This window comes from Rhamphochromis sp. 'chilingali' (assembly GCF_963969265.1).
Source record: "Rhamphochromis sp. 'chilingali' genome assembly, chromosome: 14".
Taxonomy (NCBI): Eukaryota; Metazoa; Chordata; class Actinopteri; order Cichliformes; family Cichlidae; genus Rhamphochromis; species Rhamphochromis sp. 'chilingali'.
The window spans coordinates 530,310-552,267 of record NC_137941.1 but is presented as its reverse complement, the minus strand read 5'-3'; the positions used below and the strand labels follow the sequence as shown (position 1 = coordinate 552,267).

The following is a 21,958-nucleotide window of genomic DNA, read 5'->3' as shown; positions in this document are numbered from 1 at the left end:
CAGCAGGACAATTTTATTAAGTCCATAATATTGATTTATGATGTTTTTAAAGAAAAAACCTTTACAAATATAAGCACTCAGTGCATATGTTACCTGTGATCTTTGTCCCAGCCTTAGCGTCCTGAGGGACACCCACTCCATACTCATTTTCTCCAATAACTCTGAAATAATAGATAGCTCCCTCCTGTAGGTCTTCCACCTTGTAAGTCAGAGTGTGGCAGTTGCCAGTCACAGACACCCAGGCTTTCTTACTGGCCTCACGTTTTTCAACATGGTAGGCCTTTACTGCATCACCACCATCATTCTCTGGAGGATCCCAAGTGAGGGTTGCAGAATCCCTGGTCACTGAAGTTACTTTAACGTTCACTGGGGGTCCTGGAGAGTCAAGTACTTTGACAACCACAGGCAACGTTGCTTTTCCTAGTGGTGATTCAATTGTGACAGTGTATTCTCCAGAGTCATTTCTAGTTGACTTCTCAATAGTCAATGAAGTGCTGGATTCTGTTGATTCAATGGTTCCTCTGACTTTCAGATCAACACCCTCCTTAGCCCATGTCACTGATGGCAAAGGGTTTCCCTTGAATGGCACATTAAGAGTAAATGCTGTACCATGCTTAACAGAGAGCACTTTACGCATCTCAATGTCAACATCAAATGATGGTTCTGCAGTTCTGTCCTTTGCGGCAGATGGATTTGAATATGGACTACGCACACTGCTGCCAACTTTATTGATTGCTTTAACACAGAATTCATATTCTGCATCTGTCTTCAATCCAGTGATGGTGAATTCTAAGCTCTTTGTAAGAGGGATGGCCTCAACCCATCTTGCTAGTTCTTCAGGTGACTCAAGTACCTCCTCTTCCTCCTCATATTCTTCTTCTTCCTCTGGTTTCTGGATGTAGTCTCTGTATTCTACACTGTATCCAAGGATAGGAGCACCACCATCATCTGTTGGTGGTTTCCAGACAATAGACACGGTGTCTTTGGTTGAATTCACAATCTTTGGCTTGGTTGGACGAGAAGGAATGACCAGAGGATCTACTGCTCTGAATGTTGCAGATGGTTCACTCGGTGGACTCAAACCAGCTGCATTTTCAGCATAAACTCGGAAGTCATATTCACAACCCTTGCGGAGTTTAGTTACTACTGTGGTAAATTCAGGAACTGGATCTCTGTTCACACGGACCCAACGCATGCTTGTTTTCTCACGCCGCTCAATCACATATCCAGTAATGGGACTGCCTCCATCATTGGCTGGCTTGCACCAGGTGAGGGTCATTGAGTCTCCAGTTATAGTAGTGACATCAACACTAGCTGGAGCAGTGGCAAAGGTGTATGGATTTGTAACCTTTATAACATCACTCTCCAGAGCTTCACCAACACCATGCTTGTTAATAGCAAGAACCCTAAAGATATAGTCATTGTCCTTGAGCAGACCTGTGACTTTAAAGAATGTTTTTGTGACATCTGCCTTCACCAGTGTCCATGACAGCCGACTGGTCTCACGTTTTTCAACAACATAATGAGTGATGTCTGCACCACCAGATTCCTGAGGTGGACCCCAAGACAGAGTGCACTCTGCTGCTGTGATACCTGTAATCTGAAGTGGTCCTGCTGAGGGTCCTGGCCTATCTAGAATCACACAGTTTATTGGCATGGTAACTGTTCCACCAATATTTTGTAAAGTCAGGGCATACTGTCCAGAATCTCTTCTGATACAATCCTTCATAGTGAGACACGTGCTGGTGTCTGTTGAAACAATTTGAATTCTAGCTCTTAGCTCGATTTCTTTGCCATTCTTGGTCCATGAAATGACAGGAGCAGGACGTCCCGCAAGATCCGCATTAATCTTTAGAGTTTCTCCGGCTTTCACAAACACGGTCTCTCTGAACTTCACATCAATCATGATGCGTGGTGGCTCCACATCATCTTTAATAGTGATGGGACCAGTATTGTCTGATGGTATACTAAACAGTCCAGCTGCATTCTTTGCAATGACACGGAAATCATACTGGCTGTTCTCTGTAAGGCCTGTCACATCATAATGGGTCTCAGGTACATTAGTGAAGTTGCACCTTGTCCATCGTCCTTCTGGAAGGTCTCTGCGTTCAATTGTGTAACCAGAAACCTTTGCTCCACCATCATATTCTGGTTTTTCCCAAGATAAGGAGACTGATGTTCTGGTGATTGCAATGATAATGGGTTTACCTGGAGGGTCACATGGATCTCTTGCTGCTACGGCTTCACAAGCCTTGCTACATTTACCAATACCAGCAATATTTTCAGCATATACACGGTATTCATACATCATGCCCTCTTCAATTCCAGTGACTTTGTACTCTGTATCTTTGATCATTCCTCTGTTCATCTTTGTCCAAAGAATGCTAGAACGCTCCTTCCTCTCCAGGTGGTAGCCCAGAACAGGACTACCACCATCACTAACTGGCTCATTCCAAGTCACCAGCATATAAGACTTGGTGGCCAGTTTCACTATGGGTGTAGAAGGAGGTCCGGGCTGTTTAAAATTGTACTGAGCAGTGATTCCAGGTGAATCCAGATAACTACTCTTTCCATAGCGGTTAACAGCATAAATACGAAACTGATACTCTGCTCCATGTGTAAGGCGGCCAGCTTTGAAAGCTGTTCTAGCAACATTACTTGCTATCATCTGCCATTCCTGTGTGTTTGTGTCTCTCTTCTCCACAATGTAGTTGCTGATGGAGCAGCCACCATCATATTCTGGTGGGGACCAGGAAAGGGAGATGCTGTCTGAAGTCACTGCATCCACCTTAATTCCTTTAGGTGGACCTGGCTTATCAAGGACAATGACTCCAATATCTGCTGTAACAGTTCCTGCTGTGTTTGCCAAAGTCATTTCATACTTCCCAACATGTTCCTTCTTAGCCTCTTTGATAATGATTTTGGATGAGGCTGCAGTGTTTAAGATAGAAACTGATGTGGTTTGCTTCAAAGGAAGGCCATCCTTCTTCCAGGACACAGCGGGCTTTGGTCTGCCTCTTATTGGAACCTCAAAAGTGAGGTCACCTCCAGCCTTCACAGTGTATGTGGTAAACAGCAAGTTGATAGATGGTTCAATAGCAACATCCTTTGCAACCACAGGTAAGCCAAGATCCTTTGGCTCACTCTTCCCCTTCTCATTGATTGCAACAACTCTGAATAAATAAGCTTCATTTGGAGTTAAATTAGGAATAGTTGCTTCCGGTACCTTAACTGTACATGCTGTGCCCCATTTATCCCCACTCTTAGGCTTAAATTCTACATTGTAGCACATTACTTTGCATCCACCATCATGAGCAGGTTTCTCCCAAGCCAGTGACACACTAGTCTTGGTCAAATCTACAAGGGTAACCTTGCTTGGTGGCAAAGGTACCTCAGCTACCTTTACTTCTTTGGTTTCGACCATCTGGCCTTGGCCATATTCATTAACAGCACAGATTCTGAAGTAGAAAATTCCACCTTCTGGCAGGTCTTCTACCTTAAATGAGTTTGCTGTACAGTTGCTGGTGACAGCAGCATAGGCCTTCCTAACAGACTCTCTCTTCTCTATGATGTAGTTTGTGATTTTAGAGCCACCATCAGTAAGTGGAGTATCCCAGGCAAGAGTCACTGAATCCTTCTTTAGCTCCTTCACGGTAAAGTTTTGTGGTGCACTTGGTGTATCCAAAATTCTCACTGCAACAATTGCAGATTTTTTCCCACTACTGTTTTCTAGTGTTAGTGAGTATTTGCCACTGTCAAAGCGATTAACATTGTCAATGACAAGCATGGTGAATGAACGAGTAGTATCAATTACAGCACGCTCTGTAAGGGTACTGTCAACTTTCTCCCATTTTACAGCAGGCTCAGGTCTTCCTCTGATGGTGACAAAGAGGCGTAGAGTCCCACCAGCACGGACAGATAGAACCTTTCTGAGTTCAGCATCAAGTTCTATCTCTGGTGCTTCTGCCCTGTCAGAAGTAACCACTGCGCCATGGACATTAGCAGCCTCCCCCACTCCTTCTGAATTTATTGCATAGACACGGAACTGGTACTCTCCACCCTCCTTCAAGTCTGTTATAGTTAATTTGGTGGCTTGAATGCCACTGGGTGGAGTGAACATTGTCCATTCTTTTTCAACGGGTGCTTCTACTGCTGGTGCTATCTCTGCCTCCTCTGTTGACTCAGGTACCGGTGTATACTCCCTCATTTCAACAATGTATCCCTTGATATAAGCACCGCCATCAAAGTCAGGTTTGCCCCAAGACAGAGAGACAGAGGACTTTGTGTAGTCTGTTACTTTAGGATGGTGCGGAGGCCCAGGTGGTCTTATGGCATCACATGCCCTGTAGAACAGGGACAGCTCACTGAAATCTCCCATTCCAACCTCATTCTCAGCAGCAACACGGAACTCATAGAAGTGATCTGTGCTCAGACCTGTGACTTTAAACTGAGCGTCTGTAAGCTTTTGTCTGTTGCATTTTGTCCACCGTACACTGTCTTTGTCACGTTTTTCAAGATGGTAGCCTTCAATTTCAGCTCCACCAGTCTGTTCAGGAGCTGTCCACGACAAAACTATAGAGTCCTTTGTGATCAGACTGGCTTCTGGAGTTCCAGGAGCGCTAGGAGGCTTGTAAGGATTGCGTGCAATAATGGGTTCACTTTCCAGATAGTCACCAATGCCATATTTGTTCACTGCTCTGACTCTGAAAATGTATTCATCTCCAGGAAGCAAATTTGTTACTTTATGGTACAGACCCTTGATGTCTGATGCAGCCACGGTCCAGGACAACCTGCTAGTCTCTCTCTTCTCCAGCACATAGTGAGTGATACTGGCTCCGCCATCTAGAGCTGGCTCAGACCAGGCAAGAATGCACCTGTCGGCCATGACTCCAGTAATCTTCATGGGTCCAGTGGGTGGACCTGGTTTATCAAGGACTTTAACTGTGATAGGGAACACTTTTGTACCACCCAGATTTTTGAGGATGAGGTCATAGTGGCCACTATCAAGCTTGGTTACATCCTTAATCGTCATTGCTGCACGTTTCTGTGTAGTTTTCACTTCGATGCGCAAAGCTTTGTCCATTTCCTTGCCCTCTTTCAGCCAGAGCACCTCAGGAATTGGTTTTCCATAGATGTCTGCATCCAGAAGCAGATTTTCTCCAGCATTTACAACAATAACATCTTTGTATTTAGGATCCATTGAGGCCCTTGGTGGTTCAATTTCATCAGTAGCAGTAATAGGTCCAGAGCTGTCAGATGGCTCGCTAAAGATGCCAGCTGCATTTCTTGCAATAACTCTAAATTCATATTGCTCATTTTCTGTTAGACCAGTGACAGTGTACTCAGTCTCAACTATATTGGTAAAGTTAGCTCTTACCCAGCGTCCATCAGGAGAGGCGAGGTCTTTCCTTTCCACAATATATCCATTCACTTTGCTACCACCATCATACTGAGGCTTAGTCCACTGAATCCTGATCTGGTTCTTAGAAATAGATACAGCTTCTGGGGTACCAGGAGGATCACATGGGTCGCGAGCAACAAAGGACTCGGATACTTTACTGCATCGGCCAATGCCAACAATATTTTCAGCATAAACTCTAAATTCATATCCAATACCCTCCTCAAGGTTAACGATCTTGAATTGTGTGTCTGTAATGAGAGTCTTGTTCAGTTTGCTCCATAGAATGCTGCTTCTTTCCTTGCTTTCCAAATGGTAGCCAATAACTGCACTTCCACCATCATTGACTGGCTCATTCCATTCAATGATCATCATTTCTTTAGTTGCATATTTCACATGTGGTGTTCCTGGAGGACCCGGTGGTTTGAATGGATATTGCACCACAATGGCCTTGGAATCCAGAGGCGCACCCTTTCCATATCTATTTTCAGCTATGATTCTGAACTGATATTCTGAACCTGTCTTCAGCTTGCTGACCTTAAAAGCTGTTCTAGCTAGCTGAGTGGTGACTGTTTGCCATGTTGTACTGGTTGTGTCTCTCTTTTCTACTATGTAATTCTTTACTTGGCATCCACCGGTGTACTCTGGGGGGTCCCAGGAGAGGTGGACAAAGGTGTTGCTCACTTCAACAATCTTGACTGGCCCTTTTGGTGGACCAGGCTTGTCGAGGATAATGACAGATACATCCTCTGCGGTTGTTCCAGTGGTGTTGGCTGCTGTAATTGTGTATTTGCCAAAGTCCTCCTTGCATGCCTCAGTAATTTCTATTCCCGTTGTTGTTTTAGTGGATATTATATTCATTCTTGATGTCACCTTCAAAGGCTGACCATCCTTGGCCCAGGTGACTTTAGGTTTTGGCTTGCCAAGAACAGGAAAATCTAACTTTAGATCCTTTCCAGCTAATACACTGTAAGTGTTGAATGGAATTTTGATGCTGGGCTCCATGGTCATGTCAGTGGCAATCACAGGTGCAGCAAGTGCTTTTGGCTCACTCTTTCCCTTTTCATTGTAAGCAATGATGCGGAATAGGTATTCTGTTCCAGCTGTAAGGCCTGTGACAGTACCTTCACATGTTTTTGTATTTGTTGCAACTCCCCACTTATCTGTACCCTTAGGTTGCATCTCAATTAGATAGCCAGCAATTCTGCTCCCTCCATCCTGCTCAGGTTTCTCCCAGGCCAGTGAGACACTGGATTTAGTGACATCATTGAGGAAGATCTTTCCAACAGGCAGTGGTACTTCAGAGGCCTTGGAGGCAGTCTTTGTTTCCACAGCCGGCCCAATTCCATATTCATTCTCAGCCATGACTCTAAAGTAGTACATAGCACCTTCAATCAAGTTCTCAACTTTGAATGTTGTTTTGGTGCATTTTGTGGACACATTTGCATATGCCTTTCTTGTTGATTCACGTTTGTCAATGACATAGTTCTTGATTTTGGCACCTCCATCAATCAATGGAGCATCCCAAGCAAGAGTGACAGAGTCCTTTCTGATTTCTTTAACAACAAGGTTCTGTGCGGCCCCAGGGGCATCCAGAATTTTAACTGAAATAACCTCAGACACAGTGCCACTGCTGTTAGTCAGTGTGAGGGTGTATTTTCCTGAGTCACTTCTGTCACATGAGTCAATAGACAACTGTGTGAAATTATGAGCTTTCTCAACCACTGGTTTTTCAGTCAGGTTTCCATCATCCTTAGTCCACTTTATCTCAGGTGTTGGTCTGCCCTTAAATGGAATATTGATTCTAACAGAGCCGCCTGCTTTCAGTACAATGCCCTTCCTCAGCTCAGAGTCAAGGTGGATCTCAGGTGGTTCGACCCTTTCTTCAGGCTTAGCTGTTCCAGACAGAACTGCCGGCTCGCCAACTCCCAATTTGTTCAGAGCACACACTTGAATCTTGTACTCCTGAGCCTCAGTAAGCTTTGTAATTTCATATTTGTTGACACGCAGGCCAGTTGGAGGAGTGACCATGGTCCATTCTTCCTCTTCAGCCTTGCAGACTTCAACAATATATCCTTGAATGACACTGCCACCATCAGACAGAGGTTTACCCCATGACACAGTAATAGAAGTCTTTGTTGAGTCAATCACATGCACATATCCTGGGGCTCCAGGTTTGTACTTGGGATCACAGGCCTTGTAGTATGAACTTGCAAGGCTTGGCTCTCCCACTCCAACTATGTTCTCAGCAGCCACTCGGAATTCATACTCATGGCCTGTGGTCAGGCCTGTAACTCTAAATGAGAGATCAGTGACCTTCTGTCTGTTGCATCTGGTCCATTTGATCCCGGTTCTATCCTTTTTCTCAATTATGTAATTTGTAATTTCACTGCCACCATCAGTCTCAGGGGCAGACCAAGAGATGGTCATACCATCATGGGCAATGTTAGATACATCCTCAATGTGAGGTGGACCAGGGAGAACAAATGGAGTTTTCATTATTACTGCACCAGACTCCAGTGGCTCACTTACACCATGACTATTAACTGCCATTACACGGAACATATACTCGTCACCTTCCAGTAATTTGGTAACTTTGTAGCATGTGGTGCCACAGTTGCTAGAAACAACAGTCCAAGCTAGACGACTTGTCTCCCTTCTTTCAATGATGTAATGTGTAATAGGACTACCTCCATCATGTAGAGGGGGGTGCCATACCAGTGTGCATCTATCTTCAGCGACTCCAGTGACATGGAGTGGTCCTTCACATGGGCTAGGTTTATCCAGTACCAAAACCTTAAATTGAACAGTCTCACTACCGGCTTCATTTTTCAGCTGGAGTGTATAAGTTCCACCATCAACTCTAATGGAGTCTTTAATGACAATCATTGCATGGTTTTCTGTGTTTCTGATCTCTAGTCGAAGTGTGTTTTCAACTGGTTTGTCATCTTTGAACCACTGGATTGTTGGCAGCGGCTTGCCACGTACATCAGCATCTAGCTTGAATGTCTCTCCAGCATTGACAATAATGGTCTTGGTGAATGCAGGATCAATGGAGAATTTGGGTGCCTCCACAGCATCACTTGCAGTTATAGGTCCACTGTTATATGATGGTTTGCTGACAGTGCCAACAGCATTTTTAGCAATGACTCTAAAGTCATACTGTGCATTTTCAGTCAGACCAGTCACTGTAAACTGGGTCTCAATCACATTAGTAAAATTTGCCTTTACCCACCTGCCCTCGGGCAGATCACGCTTTTCCACAATATAGCCAGTGATATTGCTTCCACCATCATATTCTGGTTTAGTCCACTGAATGACAATGGTGTCTTTGGTCACATGGATGGCCTCTGGTATTCCAGGAGGATCACATGGATCACGGGCAACACATCCCTCTGAGACTTTGCTGCTCCTTCCAATTCCAACAATATTTTCAGCATAAACCCTGTATTCATATTCAACACCCTCCTCCAAGGGGTAACTCTTGAAACTTGTCTCGTGGATGAGAGTCTTGTTGATCTTGACCCAGAGAATACTATTCCTCTCTTTCCTTTCAAGATGGTAGCCAAGAACAGGACTGCCTCCATCTGTGACAGGTTCATGCCACTCAACAATTTGGTGGTCCCTAGAGAGAGAAGAGATGAAAGGAGTGCCTGGAGGGCCTGGCTCTCTGTATGGGTACTGAGCAACTACAGCAGATGAATCCAGACCATGGCTTTTACCATAACGGTTCTGGGCAATGATCCTGAACTGGTACTCAGCTCCAGTCTTTAGTCTAGGTACTTTTATGGTGGTTCTGGCCCAGTTGATACTAACATTCTCCCATGTTGTAGTAGTCGTATCTCTTTTCTGTACAACGTAGTTTGAAATTTGGCATCCACCATTGTGTTTTGGTGGGTCCCATGATATAGTGACACTCTGTGTTGTGATTTCATCAAATCTCACAGGGCCACATGGAGGGCCAGGTTTGTCAAGTACAATGACTTCAATTGTTGTGTCCTTCTTTCCAGCTGAGTTGGCAACATTTATGCTGTACATACCACCATCATCGCCTGCTGCCTCTTTTATGCTTAGTGTTGTATGTGTTGGTGTATTGACAATATGGACTCTTGTAGTAAACTTCAACGGAGCGCCATCTTTAGTCCATGTGATGGTAGGTTTAGGACGTCCAAAGATAGGAATGTCAATGTTAATGTCTTTGCCCACATGAACACTGTAGCTGCTGAATTCTGGACGGACATCTGGCTCAAAGACCAAGTTTTTGGTCATCACTGGCCCGGAAAGGACTTTGGGATCACTCTTCCCTTTATCATTGACAGCTGTAATTCTGAAAAGATACTCCTCTCCTGGGTTCAAATTGGAGACTGTTGCTTCCATTGTCTTAAAAGTGTTTACAGCAGACCATTTCTCTTGACCCTTCAGCTGCACCTCAAGCAAGTACTGCATGATCCTGCTACCACCATCATACTCTGGCCTCTCCCAGGCCAGAGAGATGCTTGTTTTTGTCTGATCTGTAACAATTAAACTCTTTGGAGCCTGGGGCACTTCTGAGACCTTAAGAGGATCAACAGTTGCTGCAGGCAGACCAACACCATAAGCATTCTCTGCAAGTACACGGAAGTAGTAACTGCAGCCCTCCTGGAGTGGTTCGATCTGCCATGAAAGAGCATGACAATTTGTGACAACAGCTGCAAATGTTTTGCGTGTGCTTTCTCTTTTTTCAACAATGTAGTTTTTGATCTTGGATCCACCATCCAACAGAGGTGGTTCCCATTCCAATGTTACTGACTGGTTTGTAATTTCTTTCACTTTAAGATTAACAGGAGCACTAGGTGTGTCAAGGACGCGGACAACAACCAATGCAGATTTGGTTCCACTGGAATTCTCTGCAGAGACTGTGTATTTTCCACTGTCATTTCTGCTCATTTTATCAATCACAAGCAATGTATAACTGCTGGTTATCTCAACCTGAGCACTCTCTTTAAGGGGAGCTTCATCTTTGTCCCACTTTATAGTAGGTGTGGGCCTGCCTTTGATAGGAATGAAGAGTCTTAGGGACGCACCAGCTTTAATGGTAACAATTTTTCTTAGTTCTGGGTCAATGTCAAGGTCTGGCTCATCTGCTCTGTCCGTAGCAACAACAATTCCAGCAACATCAGCATGCTCACCAACTCCTACTTTGTTGATTGCATATACTCTAAACTTGTATGCCTGGTTTTCTTTCAGATTTGCAACTTCAAACTTAGTCTTCTTAACACCTGTAGCTGGTGTGCACATTATCCATTCTTCAACAACTGTGTCTGTGGCAGCTCCTTCAGCAGCAGGTGCTTCAGCAGTAGTAGTGCAGCACTCAATAATGTATCCCTGAATCTCACAGCCTCCATCAGAAATGGGTTTTCCCCATGACAGGAATACTGATGTTCTTGTAGTGTCTGTAACTCTTGGGTTATGTGGTGGGCCAGGCCTAAAGATAGGATCAAGAGCTTTGTAGAAAACAGTTGGGGAGCTTGGCTCACCAACACCAACAGAATTCTCAGCCGCAACTCTGAATTCATAATTGTGGCTTTCCAAAAGTCCTTTGACCTTAAAACTCAAATCAGTGACTGTTTGCCTATTGCACCTAGTCCATCTTACGCCTTCTTTGTCATGCTTCTCAATTATGTATCCAGTTACAGGACTGCCACCATCTTCAGAAGGAGCCTCCCAGGTAAGCACCATTGAATCCTTTTTAATATTTGAAACTTCTAAGTTCTTGGGCGATTCAGGTAGCATGTATGGATCCTTGATTATGACAGCAGGAGATTCAAGTGGTGCGCCTACTCCAAATTGGTTGACAGCACGGACTCTGAAGATGTACTCATTTCCCTCCAGGAGCTTAGTAACTTTTAGACAAATGTTCTCCACTTTTTGTTCAACTACAGTCCAGATTAGTCTGCTTGTCTCTCTTCTCTCCACAATGTAGTGACAGATCTTGCTGCCACCATCCTGCAATGGTGGTTTCCATGCAAGGCAGCATCTGTCTTTGGTTATTCCTGTGACAACAAGAGGCCCTTGTGGTTCTCCAGGTTTATCTAGAACAACAACATTGACCTGTACAGTCTTTTCTCCTCCAGGATTTTTCAGTAGCAAAATGTATTGCCCTCCATCAGACAGTTTAGCTTCTTTGACAGATATAAAAGCTTTGGTGGGTGTGTTCTTGATTTCCCTGTGAATTGTGTTGCCTAGTTCCTGCTCTCCCTTCATCCAGTGGATAGAGGGCAGTGGTTTTCCATGAACATCTGCATCAATTTTGAAGTTGTCGCCAGCACTGACCACAATATTCTGTGTATACTCTGGGTCAATGCTTATGCGCGGTGGCTCAATCTCATCTCTGGCAGTAATTGGACCAGTGCTGTAAGAAGGAATACTGAAAACACCAGCAGCATTTCTGGCAATGACACGAAACTCATACTGATTGCCCTCCACAAGTCCACTTGCTAAATATTCCGTCTCAATTACATTAGTAAAATTAGCCTTCAACCAACGACCCTCTGGAAGCTCCTTCTTTTCCACAATGTAGCCTGTAACCTTTGCACCACCATCATACTCAGGTTTGGTCCAAACAATAGTCACTGAGTCCTTAGTAATCTTTATTGCCTCTGGGGTGCCAGGTGGATCACAAGGATCTCTAGCAATATAGCCCTCCGACACTTTACTTGCTTTGCCTATTCCAACTATGTTTTCAGCATACACTCTGTATTCATACTCCATTCCTGGTTCTAGACCAGTGGTCTTAAAGGTTTGGTCTGTAATAAGAGATTTGTTTAGTTTGACCCAAAGGATGCTGTTCCTCTCTTTACGTTCAAGGTGGTAGCCCAAGATAGAACTTCCACCATCAATGACAGGTTCATTCCAGGTGACCACCATGCTATCTTTGGTGCAGACTGCAATGGATGGTGTACCTGGAGGGCCTGGGAGTTTATATGGGTATTGAGCCAAAATGCATGGTGATAGAAGAGCTGGACCTTTTCCATATCTGTTTTCTGCAGTAATTCTAAACTGATACTCAGAACCTGTTTTCAGCCTGCCTGCCTTAATTTTGGTCCTTGCTAGGTTGGAAGATACAACCATCCAGGCAGTTGTAGATGTGTCTCTCTTTTCTACAATATAGCTTTTGATGGTGCAACCACCATCATACTCTGGTGGATTCCAGGAGATGGTTACACTGTCAGAAGTGACTTCCTCTACCTTAACTGGACCACCTGGTTGGCCAGGTTTGTCAAGAACAACAATGCCAATATCTGCTTTAGTCTCTCCTGCTGTGTTGGTAAGAGTAATAATGTAGTGTCCAACATCATCTTTAGTAGCTTCTTTTATAGTGAGGTTCAGCATTGTGTCTGTAGCACCAAAGTTTACTCTGCTAGTTCTCTTAAGAGGGAGACCATCCTTTACCCATGAAACTGTTGCTTTGGGGCGTGCAATATAAGGAACCTCCACTTTCAAGTCTTCTCCTGCCAACACAGTAAATGTGTTGAACAACATTTTGACAGCAGGTGCAATAACAAGGTCTTTTACAATCACAGGGACTCCAATCTGACGTGGATCACTTGTTCCTTTTTCATTTCTTGCAGCAACACGGAACATATATTCTTCACCTGCATTTAGTCCACTAATAGTAGCTTCTGTTTCTTTTACGATCAGTGCTTGGGTCCACTTGTCAGCACCCTTAGGCAGGATCTCAACAACATAACAGCCCACTCTACTGCCACCATCATGCTCTGGCTTCTCCCAGGAGAGAGTGACACTGTTTTTGGTAACATCCTTAAGAGTGATTTTGCCAGGAGGCTGTGGTTTCTCTGACACCTTAACTGATTCACCAGTCTCAATGGGCAAGCCGATGCCATACTCATTCTCCGCTAAAACTCTAAAGTAATAGTTGCATCCTTCCAGGAGCTGGTCAACAGTGAAGGTGGTTTGATAGCAGAGAGCATTGACTGTGGCATATGCTTTTCTTGTAGACTCACGTTTTTCAACAACATAATTCTTAATTTTAACTCCACCATCATTCACTGGTGGATCCCAAGTCAGAGTCACAGCATCCTTTGTCACAGCAGTAATTTTCAGATTCTGTGGGGCACTTGGTGTATCAAGCACTCTGACTTGTACTGTAACTGTCTTGGAGCCAGAGCTGTTCTCAACAGTAAGATTATACTTTCCACTGTCAAATCGGTTGACATTTTCAATTATCAGTGATGTGTATGATGTTGTGCTGTCAATGATTGCCCTCTCAACTGGTTCCCCATCTCCTTTGGTCCATTTTACCTGAGGGGGTGGTCTGCCTCTGATAGGCACAAACAGTCTAAGTGAACAGCAAGCTCTAAGCCTGACAACTGACCGAAGTTCCGCATCCAAATCAATCTCAGGAGGGAGAAGCCTGTCCTCTGCCTTTGGATTACCAGGTACAGATGCTGCCTCTCCAATTCCTTCACTATTGACAGCAGAGATGTGAATCTTGTACTCTTGATTCTCCTTCAGGTTAACAATGGTGAATGAGGTAGCAGGAAGACCTTCCTTGGGTGTCACAATGGTCCATTCCTCTTCTTCCTTCTTTTCAGATGGGATGCATGTTTCTACAATGTAGCCCATTATTTCACAGCCACCATCAAATGCAGGTTTGTTCCAAGCCACAGTAATTGAAGACTTGGTTGTATCCAAGATTCTGGGGTTGCATGGAGCTTCAGGCTTGTATAGTCCATCAGTAGCCTTGTAGAATGGACTAGACACACTTGGTACACTCAATCCGGCAGCATTCTCAGCAATAATTCTGAATTCATATTCATGTCCAACAACAAGACCTGTTGCCTTGAACTGCAGATCTTTGACTTTCCTCTTGTTACACTTGACCCAACGGAGGCCCATTCTATCTTTTCTTTCAATATGGTAGGTGGTGATGGGAGTTCCACCATCACTCTTAGGTGCTTGCCACATGACAACCATTGAGTCTTTAGTGATAGCTGTCACCTCAGCATTCTCAGGAGGATCTGGAATCACATATGGGTTGTCTGCAATAGTGGGTTGTGATTCAAGCGATTCGCCAATTCCATATTTGTTAACTGCCATTACTCTAAAAATGTATTCGTTTCCTTTGAGCAGCTTAGTAACCTTGTATTGTGTATCTTGGAGGTCTGAAACAACACTGGTCCAAACCAGTCTGCTTGATTCACGCTTCTCAATCACATATCCTTCAATCTTGGAACCACCATCATCTGCAGGTGGAGCCCAGGAGAGTGCACAGTTCTCAGCTGTGACATCAGTTACCTTAAGAGGTCCAACTGGTGGTCCTGGTCTGTCAAGCACTTTAACATTAAAAATGTGCTTTGCAAATCCACCAACATTAGTGGCAGTCAAAATGAATTCACCTCCATCTGGCCTTATAGAGTCCTTGTTGGTTAGAGTAGTTGTCAGTTCAGTGAACCTAACTTCCAGTTTCATTGTATTCTCAACCTCCTTTCCATTTTTGGTCCAAACCATAGATGGTGTTGGTTGACCAGCAATATCAGCTTCAAGCTTGAATGACTCTCCTGCCTTTAGTAGAACAACATCCCTAAAGATGGCATCTACCATAATGCGTGGTTCGATAATGTCATCTTTGCAGATAATAGGATCTGAAGGCTCAGAAGGTATGCTCACTGCACCTGCTGAGTTTCTGGCTATGATACGGAACTCATATGAGGCATCTTGAGTTAGTCCACTAACAGTGAACGTTGTTTCAATTATGTTGGTAAAGTTGGCTCTCATCCAGCGACCAGCAGGCAGTTCTCTCTTCTCCACAATGTAGCCGGTGATTTTGAACCCACCATCATACTCAGGCTTTGTCCACTGAATAGTAATGGCATTCTTGTTGACAGATATTGGCACAGGCTGACCTGGTGGGTCAACAGGGTCCAAGGCCAATATCGGTTCTGAGGCCTTGCTGGGTTTACCAATTCCAGCCATGTTTTCAGCCATGACACGAAACTCATAAGCAACTCCATCTTCAAGTCCAGAGGATTTAAAGATATTTCCTTTTACAAGACCCTTGCTAATCCTATACCACATTATGCTGGTTCTTTCTTTCCTCTCAACATGGTAGCCAATGACTTCATTTCCACCATCATTCACAGGCTCATTCCAGCCAATTGTTATTGAGTTTTTGGTAAATGCAACAACGTTAGGAGTACCTGGAGGACCAGGGACTTTGAATGGATAGGCAGCCACCACTGTCTCTGAAGTAATAGGAGGTCCAACACCATATCTGTTCTTAGCCTTTATTCTGAACTGATACTCTGATCCAGTAGTTAACCGGATGGCTTTAAACATTGTGCGGATGACGGTAGACGACAACTCAGTCCATGTTTGAGAAGTGGTGTCTCGTATTTCAATGACATAGTTGTTGATGGGAACCCCTCCATCATTCTCAGGAGCGTCCCATGAAAAGATACAATAAGTACGAGATATTTCCACAATCTTAACGGGTCCTTTGGGTGGACCAGGTACATCATGAACTTTCAGAGTGATGCTGTCTGTCACAGATCCAACAATGTTCTTTCCTGTCATGGTGTATACACCACTGTCAGCTCTGGTGCACTCACTGATGCTGATAATGACTGTAGCAGCAGTAGTTTCTACATTGGTCCTCTGTGTGAGTTTCAGGGCTGCGCCATCCTTCTGCCAAGAGACAGTTGGTCTAGGACGTCCCATAACTGGAATTTCAACCTTGATATCATCTCCTGCCTTGGCAATAACAGTCTTGTGACAAACTCCACGCAGGTCAAACTCTGGCAAAGAAGTAGAGTCCTTGACAACAATGGGTTTGCTCTCCTTTGGAATACTCCTACCTGAGTGATTGACAGCCATTACATGGAAAATGTACTCCTCATTCTCATTGAGATTCTTCACAGTGAAATCCATGTTCTTGACCGTCGTAATATGAGACCACTGATCAGTTCCCTTCTTCTGGGCTTCCAGGACATATCCTGTAATTCTGCTTCCACCGTCATGCTTAGGTTTGGTCCAAGCCAGGCTGATAGAGTTCTTGGTGATATCAGTAGGAATAATGCTCTCTGGAGAGCTTGGTGTCTGGGATGCACGAATTGGATCAGAAGTTTCAACCGCCTCACCGATACCATACTCATTCTCAGCAGACACTCTGAAATAGTACTCACAACCTTCACCCAGGTCACAAATTCTGACTGAAGTAGTTGGGCACTTTGTAACAACAGTAGCAAAAGCCTTGCGTGTTGATTCTCTTTTCTCAATGATATAGTTTGTGATCTTTGCACCACCATCAATGAGAGGCATTTCCCACTGAAGCGTAATGCTTTCTTTGTCAATCTTGATTGGTTTTAGGTTAAGCGGAGGCCCAGGTGAATCCAGAACTCTCACGTGTATGTCAGCACTCTTCTTTCCAGCTGAGTTTTCGAGGGTAAGCTCATATTTGCCTGCATCAATTCTTGAACTCTCAGGAATGATCAGCATCGTAAATGATTCAGTGCTGTCAATGACTGCACGTGGAACAGGTCCGCCTTCCTTGGTCCAGGTGACAGTAGGTGTAGGACGTCCCTTGATTGGCACAAAAAGGCGAATGGAGCAGCCAGCTCTGACAACAAGAGTTCTTCTGAGCTCAACATCAAGCTCCATTCCAGGTTCAGCTGCATGCTCCACAATCTCAGTGAATTCCTTAGTTTCGGCAGGTTCTCCCACTCCTTTAGCATTCACAGCACTAATTCTGAAGCAGTATTTTGCACCAGTGTCTAGTTCAGGAACAACAAATTCTGTGATCCTAAGTGGAGATGATGGGGTATCCTTAACCCATTCTTCTGTTCCTTCTTTTTTGTGCTCAATGACATATCCAGTAACTTCCAGTCCACCATTATGAAGAGGTTTTCCCCAGTTCAGAGTGGCAGTGGTTTTGGTTGTGTCTGTAACTCTTGGATTGACTGGAGGTCCAGGTGGATCTATAAGATATAAAAGAGGAAATTATTATTATTATAATTAATAAAATAAATCTAGAATTTTACACAAAAAAATCCCAAAGCTGTTGTTATATTGTTGAAATATTATGTCAGAGTCTGGTAGCCTTTTGCTTTTCACATCTATTTACTTACAGGCAACAACTATTGTCCTGACAACCATCGATGGTTCACTTGGCTCACCAAACCCAGCTCTGTTCTCAGCAAGAACACGAAACTCGTACTCCACATCCTCAGTGAGACCTGTGACTTCAAAGCTGAGTTCAGTGATGGATTTCTTGGATGCTCTGACCCATCTCATGCCTTTTTTCTCTTTCTTTTCAACACAATAACCTATGATGTCGCTTCCTCCATCTTCAGTTGGTCTTCTCCAGGTCACAGTGGCTGAATGTCCATCGACTTTTTCAACCTCTGGTTTGGAAGGTGGACCAGGTGGACCTATGTGGATCCATAAAAGAAATATATTGATGAATCCAAATATTTAGCATTCTTCTTCCAGATATACTGTAGAACAAAAATAAATGATACATACCAAATCTATCTACCATTTTAACTGCCTCAGAGTGTGATGGCTCACTGGCACCATACTGGTTAACAGCAGAGACTCTGAAGAAGTATTCATTGCCCTGGATGAGTTTGTTGGCCACATAGTGACAATCAATAATGTTATCTTCTAGGATAGTCCAGAGCAAACGGCTGGTCTCCCTCTTCTCCAGGGTGTAATACTTGATAGGAGAGCCTCCGTCTTCAGTAGGAGCTGTCCATGTAAGAGTCACTTTTTCTGAGGATACACCACTGCACTCAATGGGTCCAGGAGCACCAGGAACATCCAGAACTTTGACCTTCACAGTTTCCTCCTTTACACCAAAGGGATTACTGGCAGTGATTATGTAGTCTCCAGAGTCCTTCCTGCTAGCATATTTGACCGACAAAGTGGAGGATGTGGCAGTGGTCTCAATTTGAACAAGATCTGAGGGTTTAAAGTACTTTCCTCCCTTTGACCAGCAGGAGGTTGGTGCAGGTTTCCCTAAAATGCTTGTGGCAGTGATGACGATAGTATCGCCAGCTCGGACAGTCAAGCCTTCCATCACCTGAGCATCAATTATAATGGTTGGCGCAGCTGATGGAGGACAAATGGAAATTTTTATTTTTATCATGCTGCCTGAAAACATTCAGAATGGTTTTAATATAGATTTATATCTCATCTTACCATATTCATCTGTGCAGATAATGGTATCTGTCTGCTCAGAGGGTGGACTGAGAGCGCCCGCAGCATTCTTTGCCCGAATTCTGAACTCGTATTTGCAGCCCTCTTGCAATTTAGTGACAGTGAATGCAGGTTCCACAACATTCACATTGTTTGCCTTTACCCAGATTTTAGAAGGCAGGTCTCTTTTCTCAATAATGTAGCCCGTCAGTCGGTGGCCACCGTCAAACTGAGGTTCAGTCCACTGGAGGGTCACAGTGCTCCTTGTAATGCTGATCACATCTGGTTTACCAGGTGCATCTAGCGGTATAGATATGACAATAATGAATGTATTGTTTTATATTTGAAAATCATTTTTGTAAAGATGTTTGTAATTTTTTCTTTTACTTACCAACGGGGTTCAGGGCCACCTGTGGATCAGTGGGGGCACTTGGTCTACCAATTCCAGCCAAATTAATTGCCATCACTCTGAACTCATACTCCAGACCTTCAGTCAGCCCAGTGACTTTATGTTCTCTCATCTTCAAGGCAGCTGGGCTTGCCCTCTTCCACAACATACTGTTTCTCTCCTTGAACTCAACATGATAGCCTGCACATATTACCAAAGCAAAATAAACCAAAGTTGACATATAAAATGTATCAAGAATATTGGGACAGAATAGCATAGTTGTTGATAGTTCAATTAAATTCAGTTTTATTTATGTAACCCAAAATAACAACAACAGTCATCTGAAGGCACGTAAAGACCCTACAGTTATACAGAGAAACCTCGACAATCAGACGATCCCCGTTCAGGGGAATCATGCTCAGGGAGGAGCGGCCATCTGCAACCGGTTTTGTGTTAGGAAAAGAAGACAGGGCAAAAGACATGCTGTGGAATTGAGCCAGAGAGGAGGTTGGTGAAATGTTAAAGCAGACCATACCTGTAATAGGAGATCCTCCAGTCTTCCTTGGATCAGTCCAGGCAAGATAAGCTGAATCATGGCGCATGCTCATAATCTGAGGAGGAGCAGGAGCATCAGGAACATCTGTACAAAAATAGTGATGAAGAGTGATTAGCAGTCCAAAAAGACAAATAAATATTGAATAACAACACAATTCAGCCTTTGAAATAGTATACAGTACTTACTGAATGGATGTTTGGCTACAATCGGCTCAGATTTGAGTCCTTCGCCGACCCCATACTTGTTCTCGGCACATACTCTGAAGATGTATTCTGTGCCCTCATGAAGACCAGTTACTCTCATGGCGTTGGTCTCCACAACAGAGGACACAGTCACCCACATGTTTGTGATGGAGTCCCTCTTTTCCAGGATATAGTTGGTAATTTCAGAGCCACCATCATCCTTGGGAGGACCCCACTTTAGTGTGGCACCATCAGCAGCAACATCTTTGAACTTTACTGGTCCTCCAGGAATGCCAGGTTTACCCACCACCCTAATAAGGAAAAAGGATAATTTTGACATTTTTTATGTGTAGACACTGTTGTATGGATATGGTGAAATTCATTTTGAGGAAAATACCCTTTAAATGCCATTACATGATCCTTACCTGACAAAGATGGTGGACTCTTTGCTTCCAGCACTGTTTCTCAGCGTGATGGTGTATTTGGAAGCATCAGTCCTTTGGCAGTCCCTGATGAGGAGGGTGGTGTTAACTGCTGAGGACTCTGCACACACTCGGCCAGTGTCTGTCAGGTCTTCATCATCTCCCTTCTTCCAGGTTACCTTGGGTGTAGGCTTGCCAATAATTGGGATCTTCAGGCGGACGGTACTGCCTTCCTTGGCAATGTAGCACATGTTGGGCAACTCCCTCAAGTCACAACTGGGAAGAACTTTATAGGAAAGGAGCAACTACTTAATATATCCATATTTAAAGACTTTATGTGCTTACTTATTAAGTTATTTGTCTGAATGTTTCATAAAAGGGGATACTTACTGATCTGGTCCTTGGCAACCACTTTCAGCTCCTTGGGAGCACTCTCTCCTGTGTCATTCACAGCTTTGACTCTGTAGGTATACTCTCTATCCTCCACCAGGTCCTTGGCACTGTACTGCATATTCTTAGACCTCATTAGCTCCTTGTATTTATCCTCACCATTGAGAACCTCAAGTACATAACAGATGATGCGACTACCACCATCAGTGAGGGGTTTCTTCCAGCTTAAAGTGCAAGAATCCTTGGTAACCAGCAGGGTCTTGAAGTCCATGACAGGCCCAGGCTCCTCTGTAAAATTTAATGTAATTAGTATGACAGTTGGAGAAACAAAATCCAAGTACATAACCTGTTATGATCCAACCCACCTGTTGCTCTGACTGAATCATCAGTCTCACAGAACTCTCCAGTACCCAGCTGGTTAACTGCTGCCACTCTGAAGCAGTAGGACCGCCCAGCATCTAGGTCTGGAACCTTGAATGATGTCTTATTGCAGTTGGTGGAAACGGTAGACCAAGCCTTCCTCTCAGTGTCACGCTTCTGTACTATGTAGTGGGTAATTTCAAAGCCACCGTCAATCAGAGGAGCATCCCAGTAGATGGAGGCACTATCCTTACATGTGTCCTTCACCATTAGATTAACTGGTGGTCCAGGAGTGTCTGGAAAGATAAAACAACACTTCATACTAATGTTTTTGTTTTTTGTTTTTTTGTAAAATTGAACTAATCAAGAAAATAAGACTAACCATTAGTGACTAATATCAATCTGACTTGACTATAGTCACTGCAAAATATTAATGCATTTGTTTAGTGAAATAACTTCCTGTACTGACCAAAAACTTTGACAACGATGGTATACATCTTCATGCCAGCTAAGCTGTCCAAGCTCAGAATGTATTTGCCAGCATCATATCTGTTCACTTTCTCCACCATCACCATGGTGTCAACATGGGTGGATTTGATGATGATGCCCTGACGGTCTTTAATGTTAGTGTTCATCTTTGCCCAAGTTATCTTGGGAGTGGGACGACCCTTGATGGTGGCATGCAGTCTCATGGTGGCACCAGCACGTAGCTCCAGGCCATCCTTCAGCTTTGCACTCAGTTCTGCCTCAGGAGCAACTGTACAAACACAGAGAGAGAATGATTTCATGAGTATGTTTAAGGAAAGTGTCTGCTTTATACAGGGAGTGCAGAATTATTAGGCAAATGAGTATTTTGTCCACATCATCCTCTTCATGCATGTTGTCTTACTCCAAGCTGTATAGGCTCGAAAGCCTACTACCAATTAAGCATATTAGGTGATGTGCATCTCTGTAATGAGAAGGGGTGTGGTCTAATGACATCAACACCCTATATCAGGTGTGCATAATTATTAGGCAACGTCCTTTCCTTTGGCAAAATGGGTCAAAAGAAGGACTTGACAGGCT

General features: G+C 44.0%; 1 protein-coding gene across 1 annotated transcript in view; it reads right to left on the bottom strand.

Annotated features, from left to right (window-relative positions):
- Positions 1 to 21,958, bottom strand: part of ttn.1 (titin, tandem duplicate 1) — a 176,964-nt gene that overhangs the window by 28,225 nt on the left and 126,781 nt on the right. Inside the window, exons 183-193 of the mRNA XM_080902216.1 lie at positions 21,363 to 21,650; positions 20,899 to 21,189; positions 20,534 to 20,821; positions 20,147 to 20,429; positions 19,725 to 20,032; positions 19,519 to 19,623; positions 18,987 to 19,184; positions 18,599 to 18,895; positions 17,921 to 18,508; positions 17,524 to 17,826; positions 94 to 17,373 (exon numbers count right to left, since the gene is read on the bottom strand). Coding sequence (XP_080758342.1) covers positions 94 to 17,373; positions 17,524 to 17,826; positions 17,921 to 18,508; positions 18,599 to 18,895; positions 18,987 to 19,184; positions 19,519 to 19,623; positions 19,725 to 20,032; positions 20,147 to 20,429; positions 20,534 to 20,821; positions 20,899 to 21,189; positions 21,363 to 21,650 — 20,229 coding nt within the window. The remainder of the gene's footprint in view (positions 1 to 93; positions 17,374 to 17,523; positions 17,827 to 17,920; positions 18,509 to 18,598; positions 18,896 to 18,986; positions 19,185 to 19,518; positions 19,624 to 19,724; positions 20,033 to 20,146; positions 20,430 to 20,533; positions 20,822 to 20,898; positions 21,190 to 21,362; positions 21,651 to 21,958) is intronic.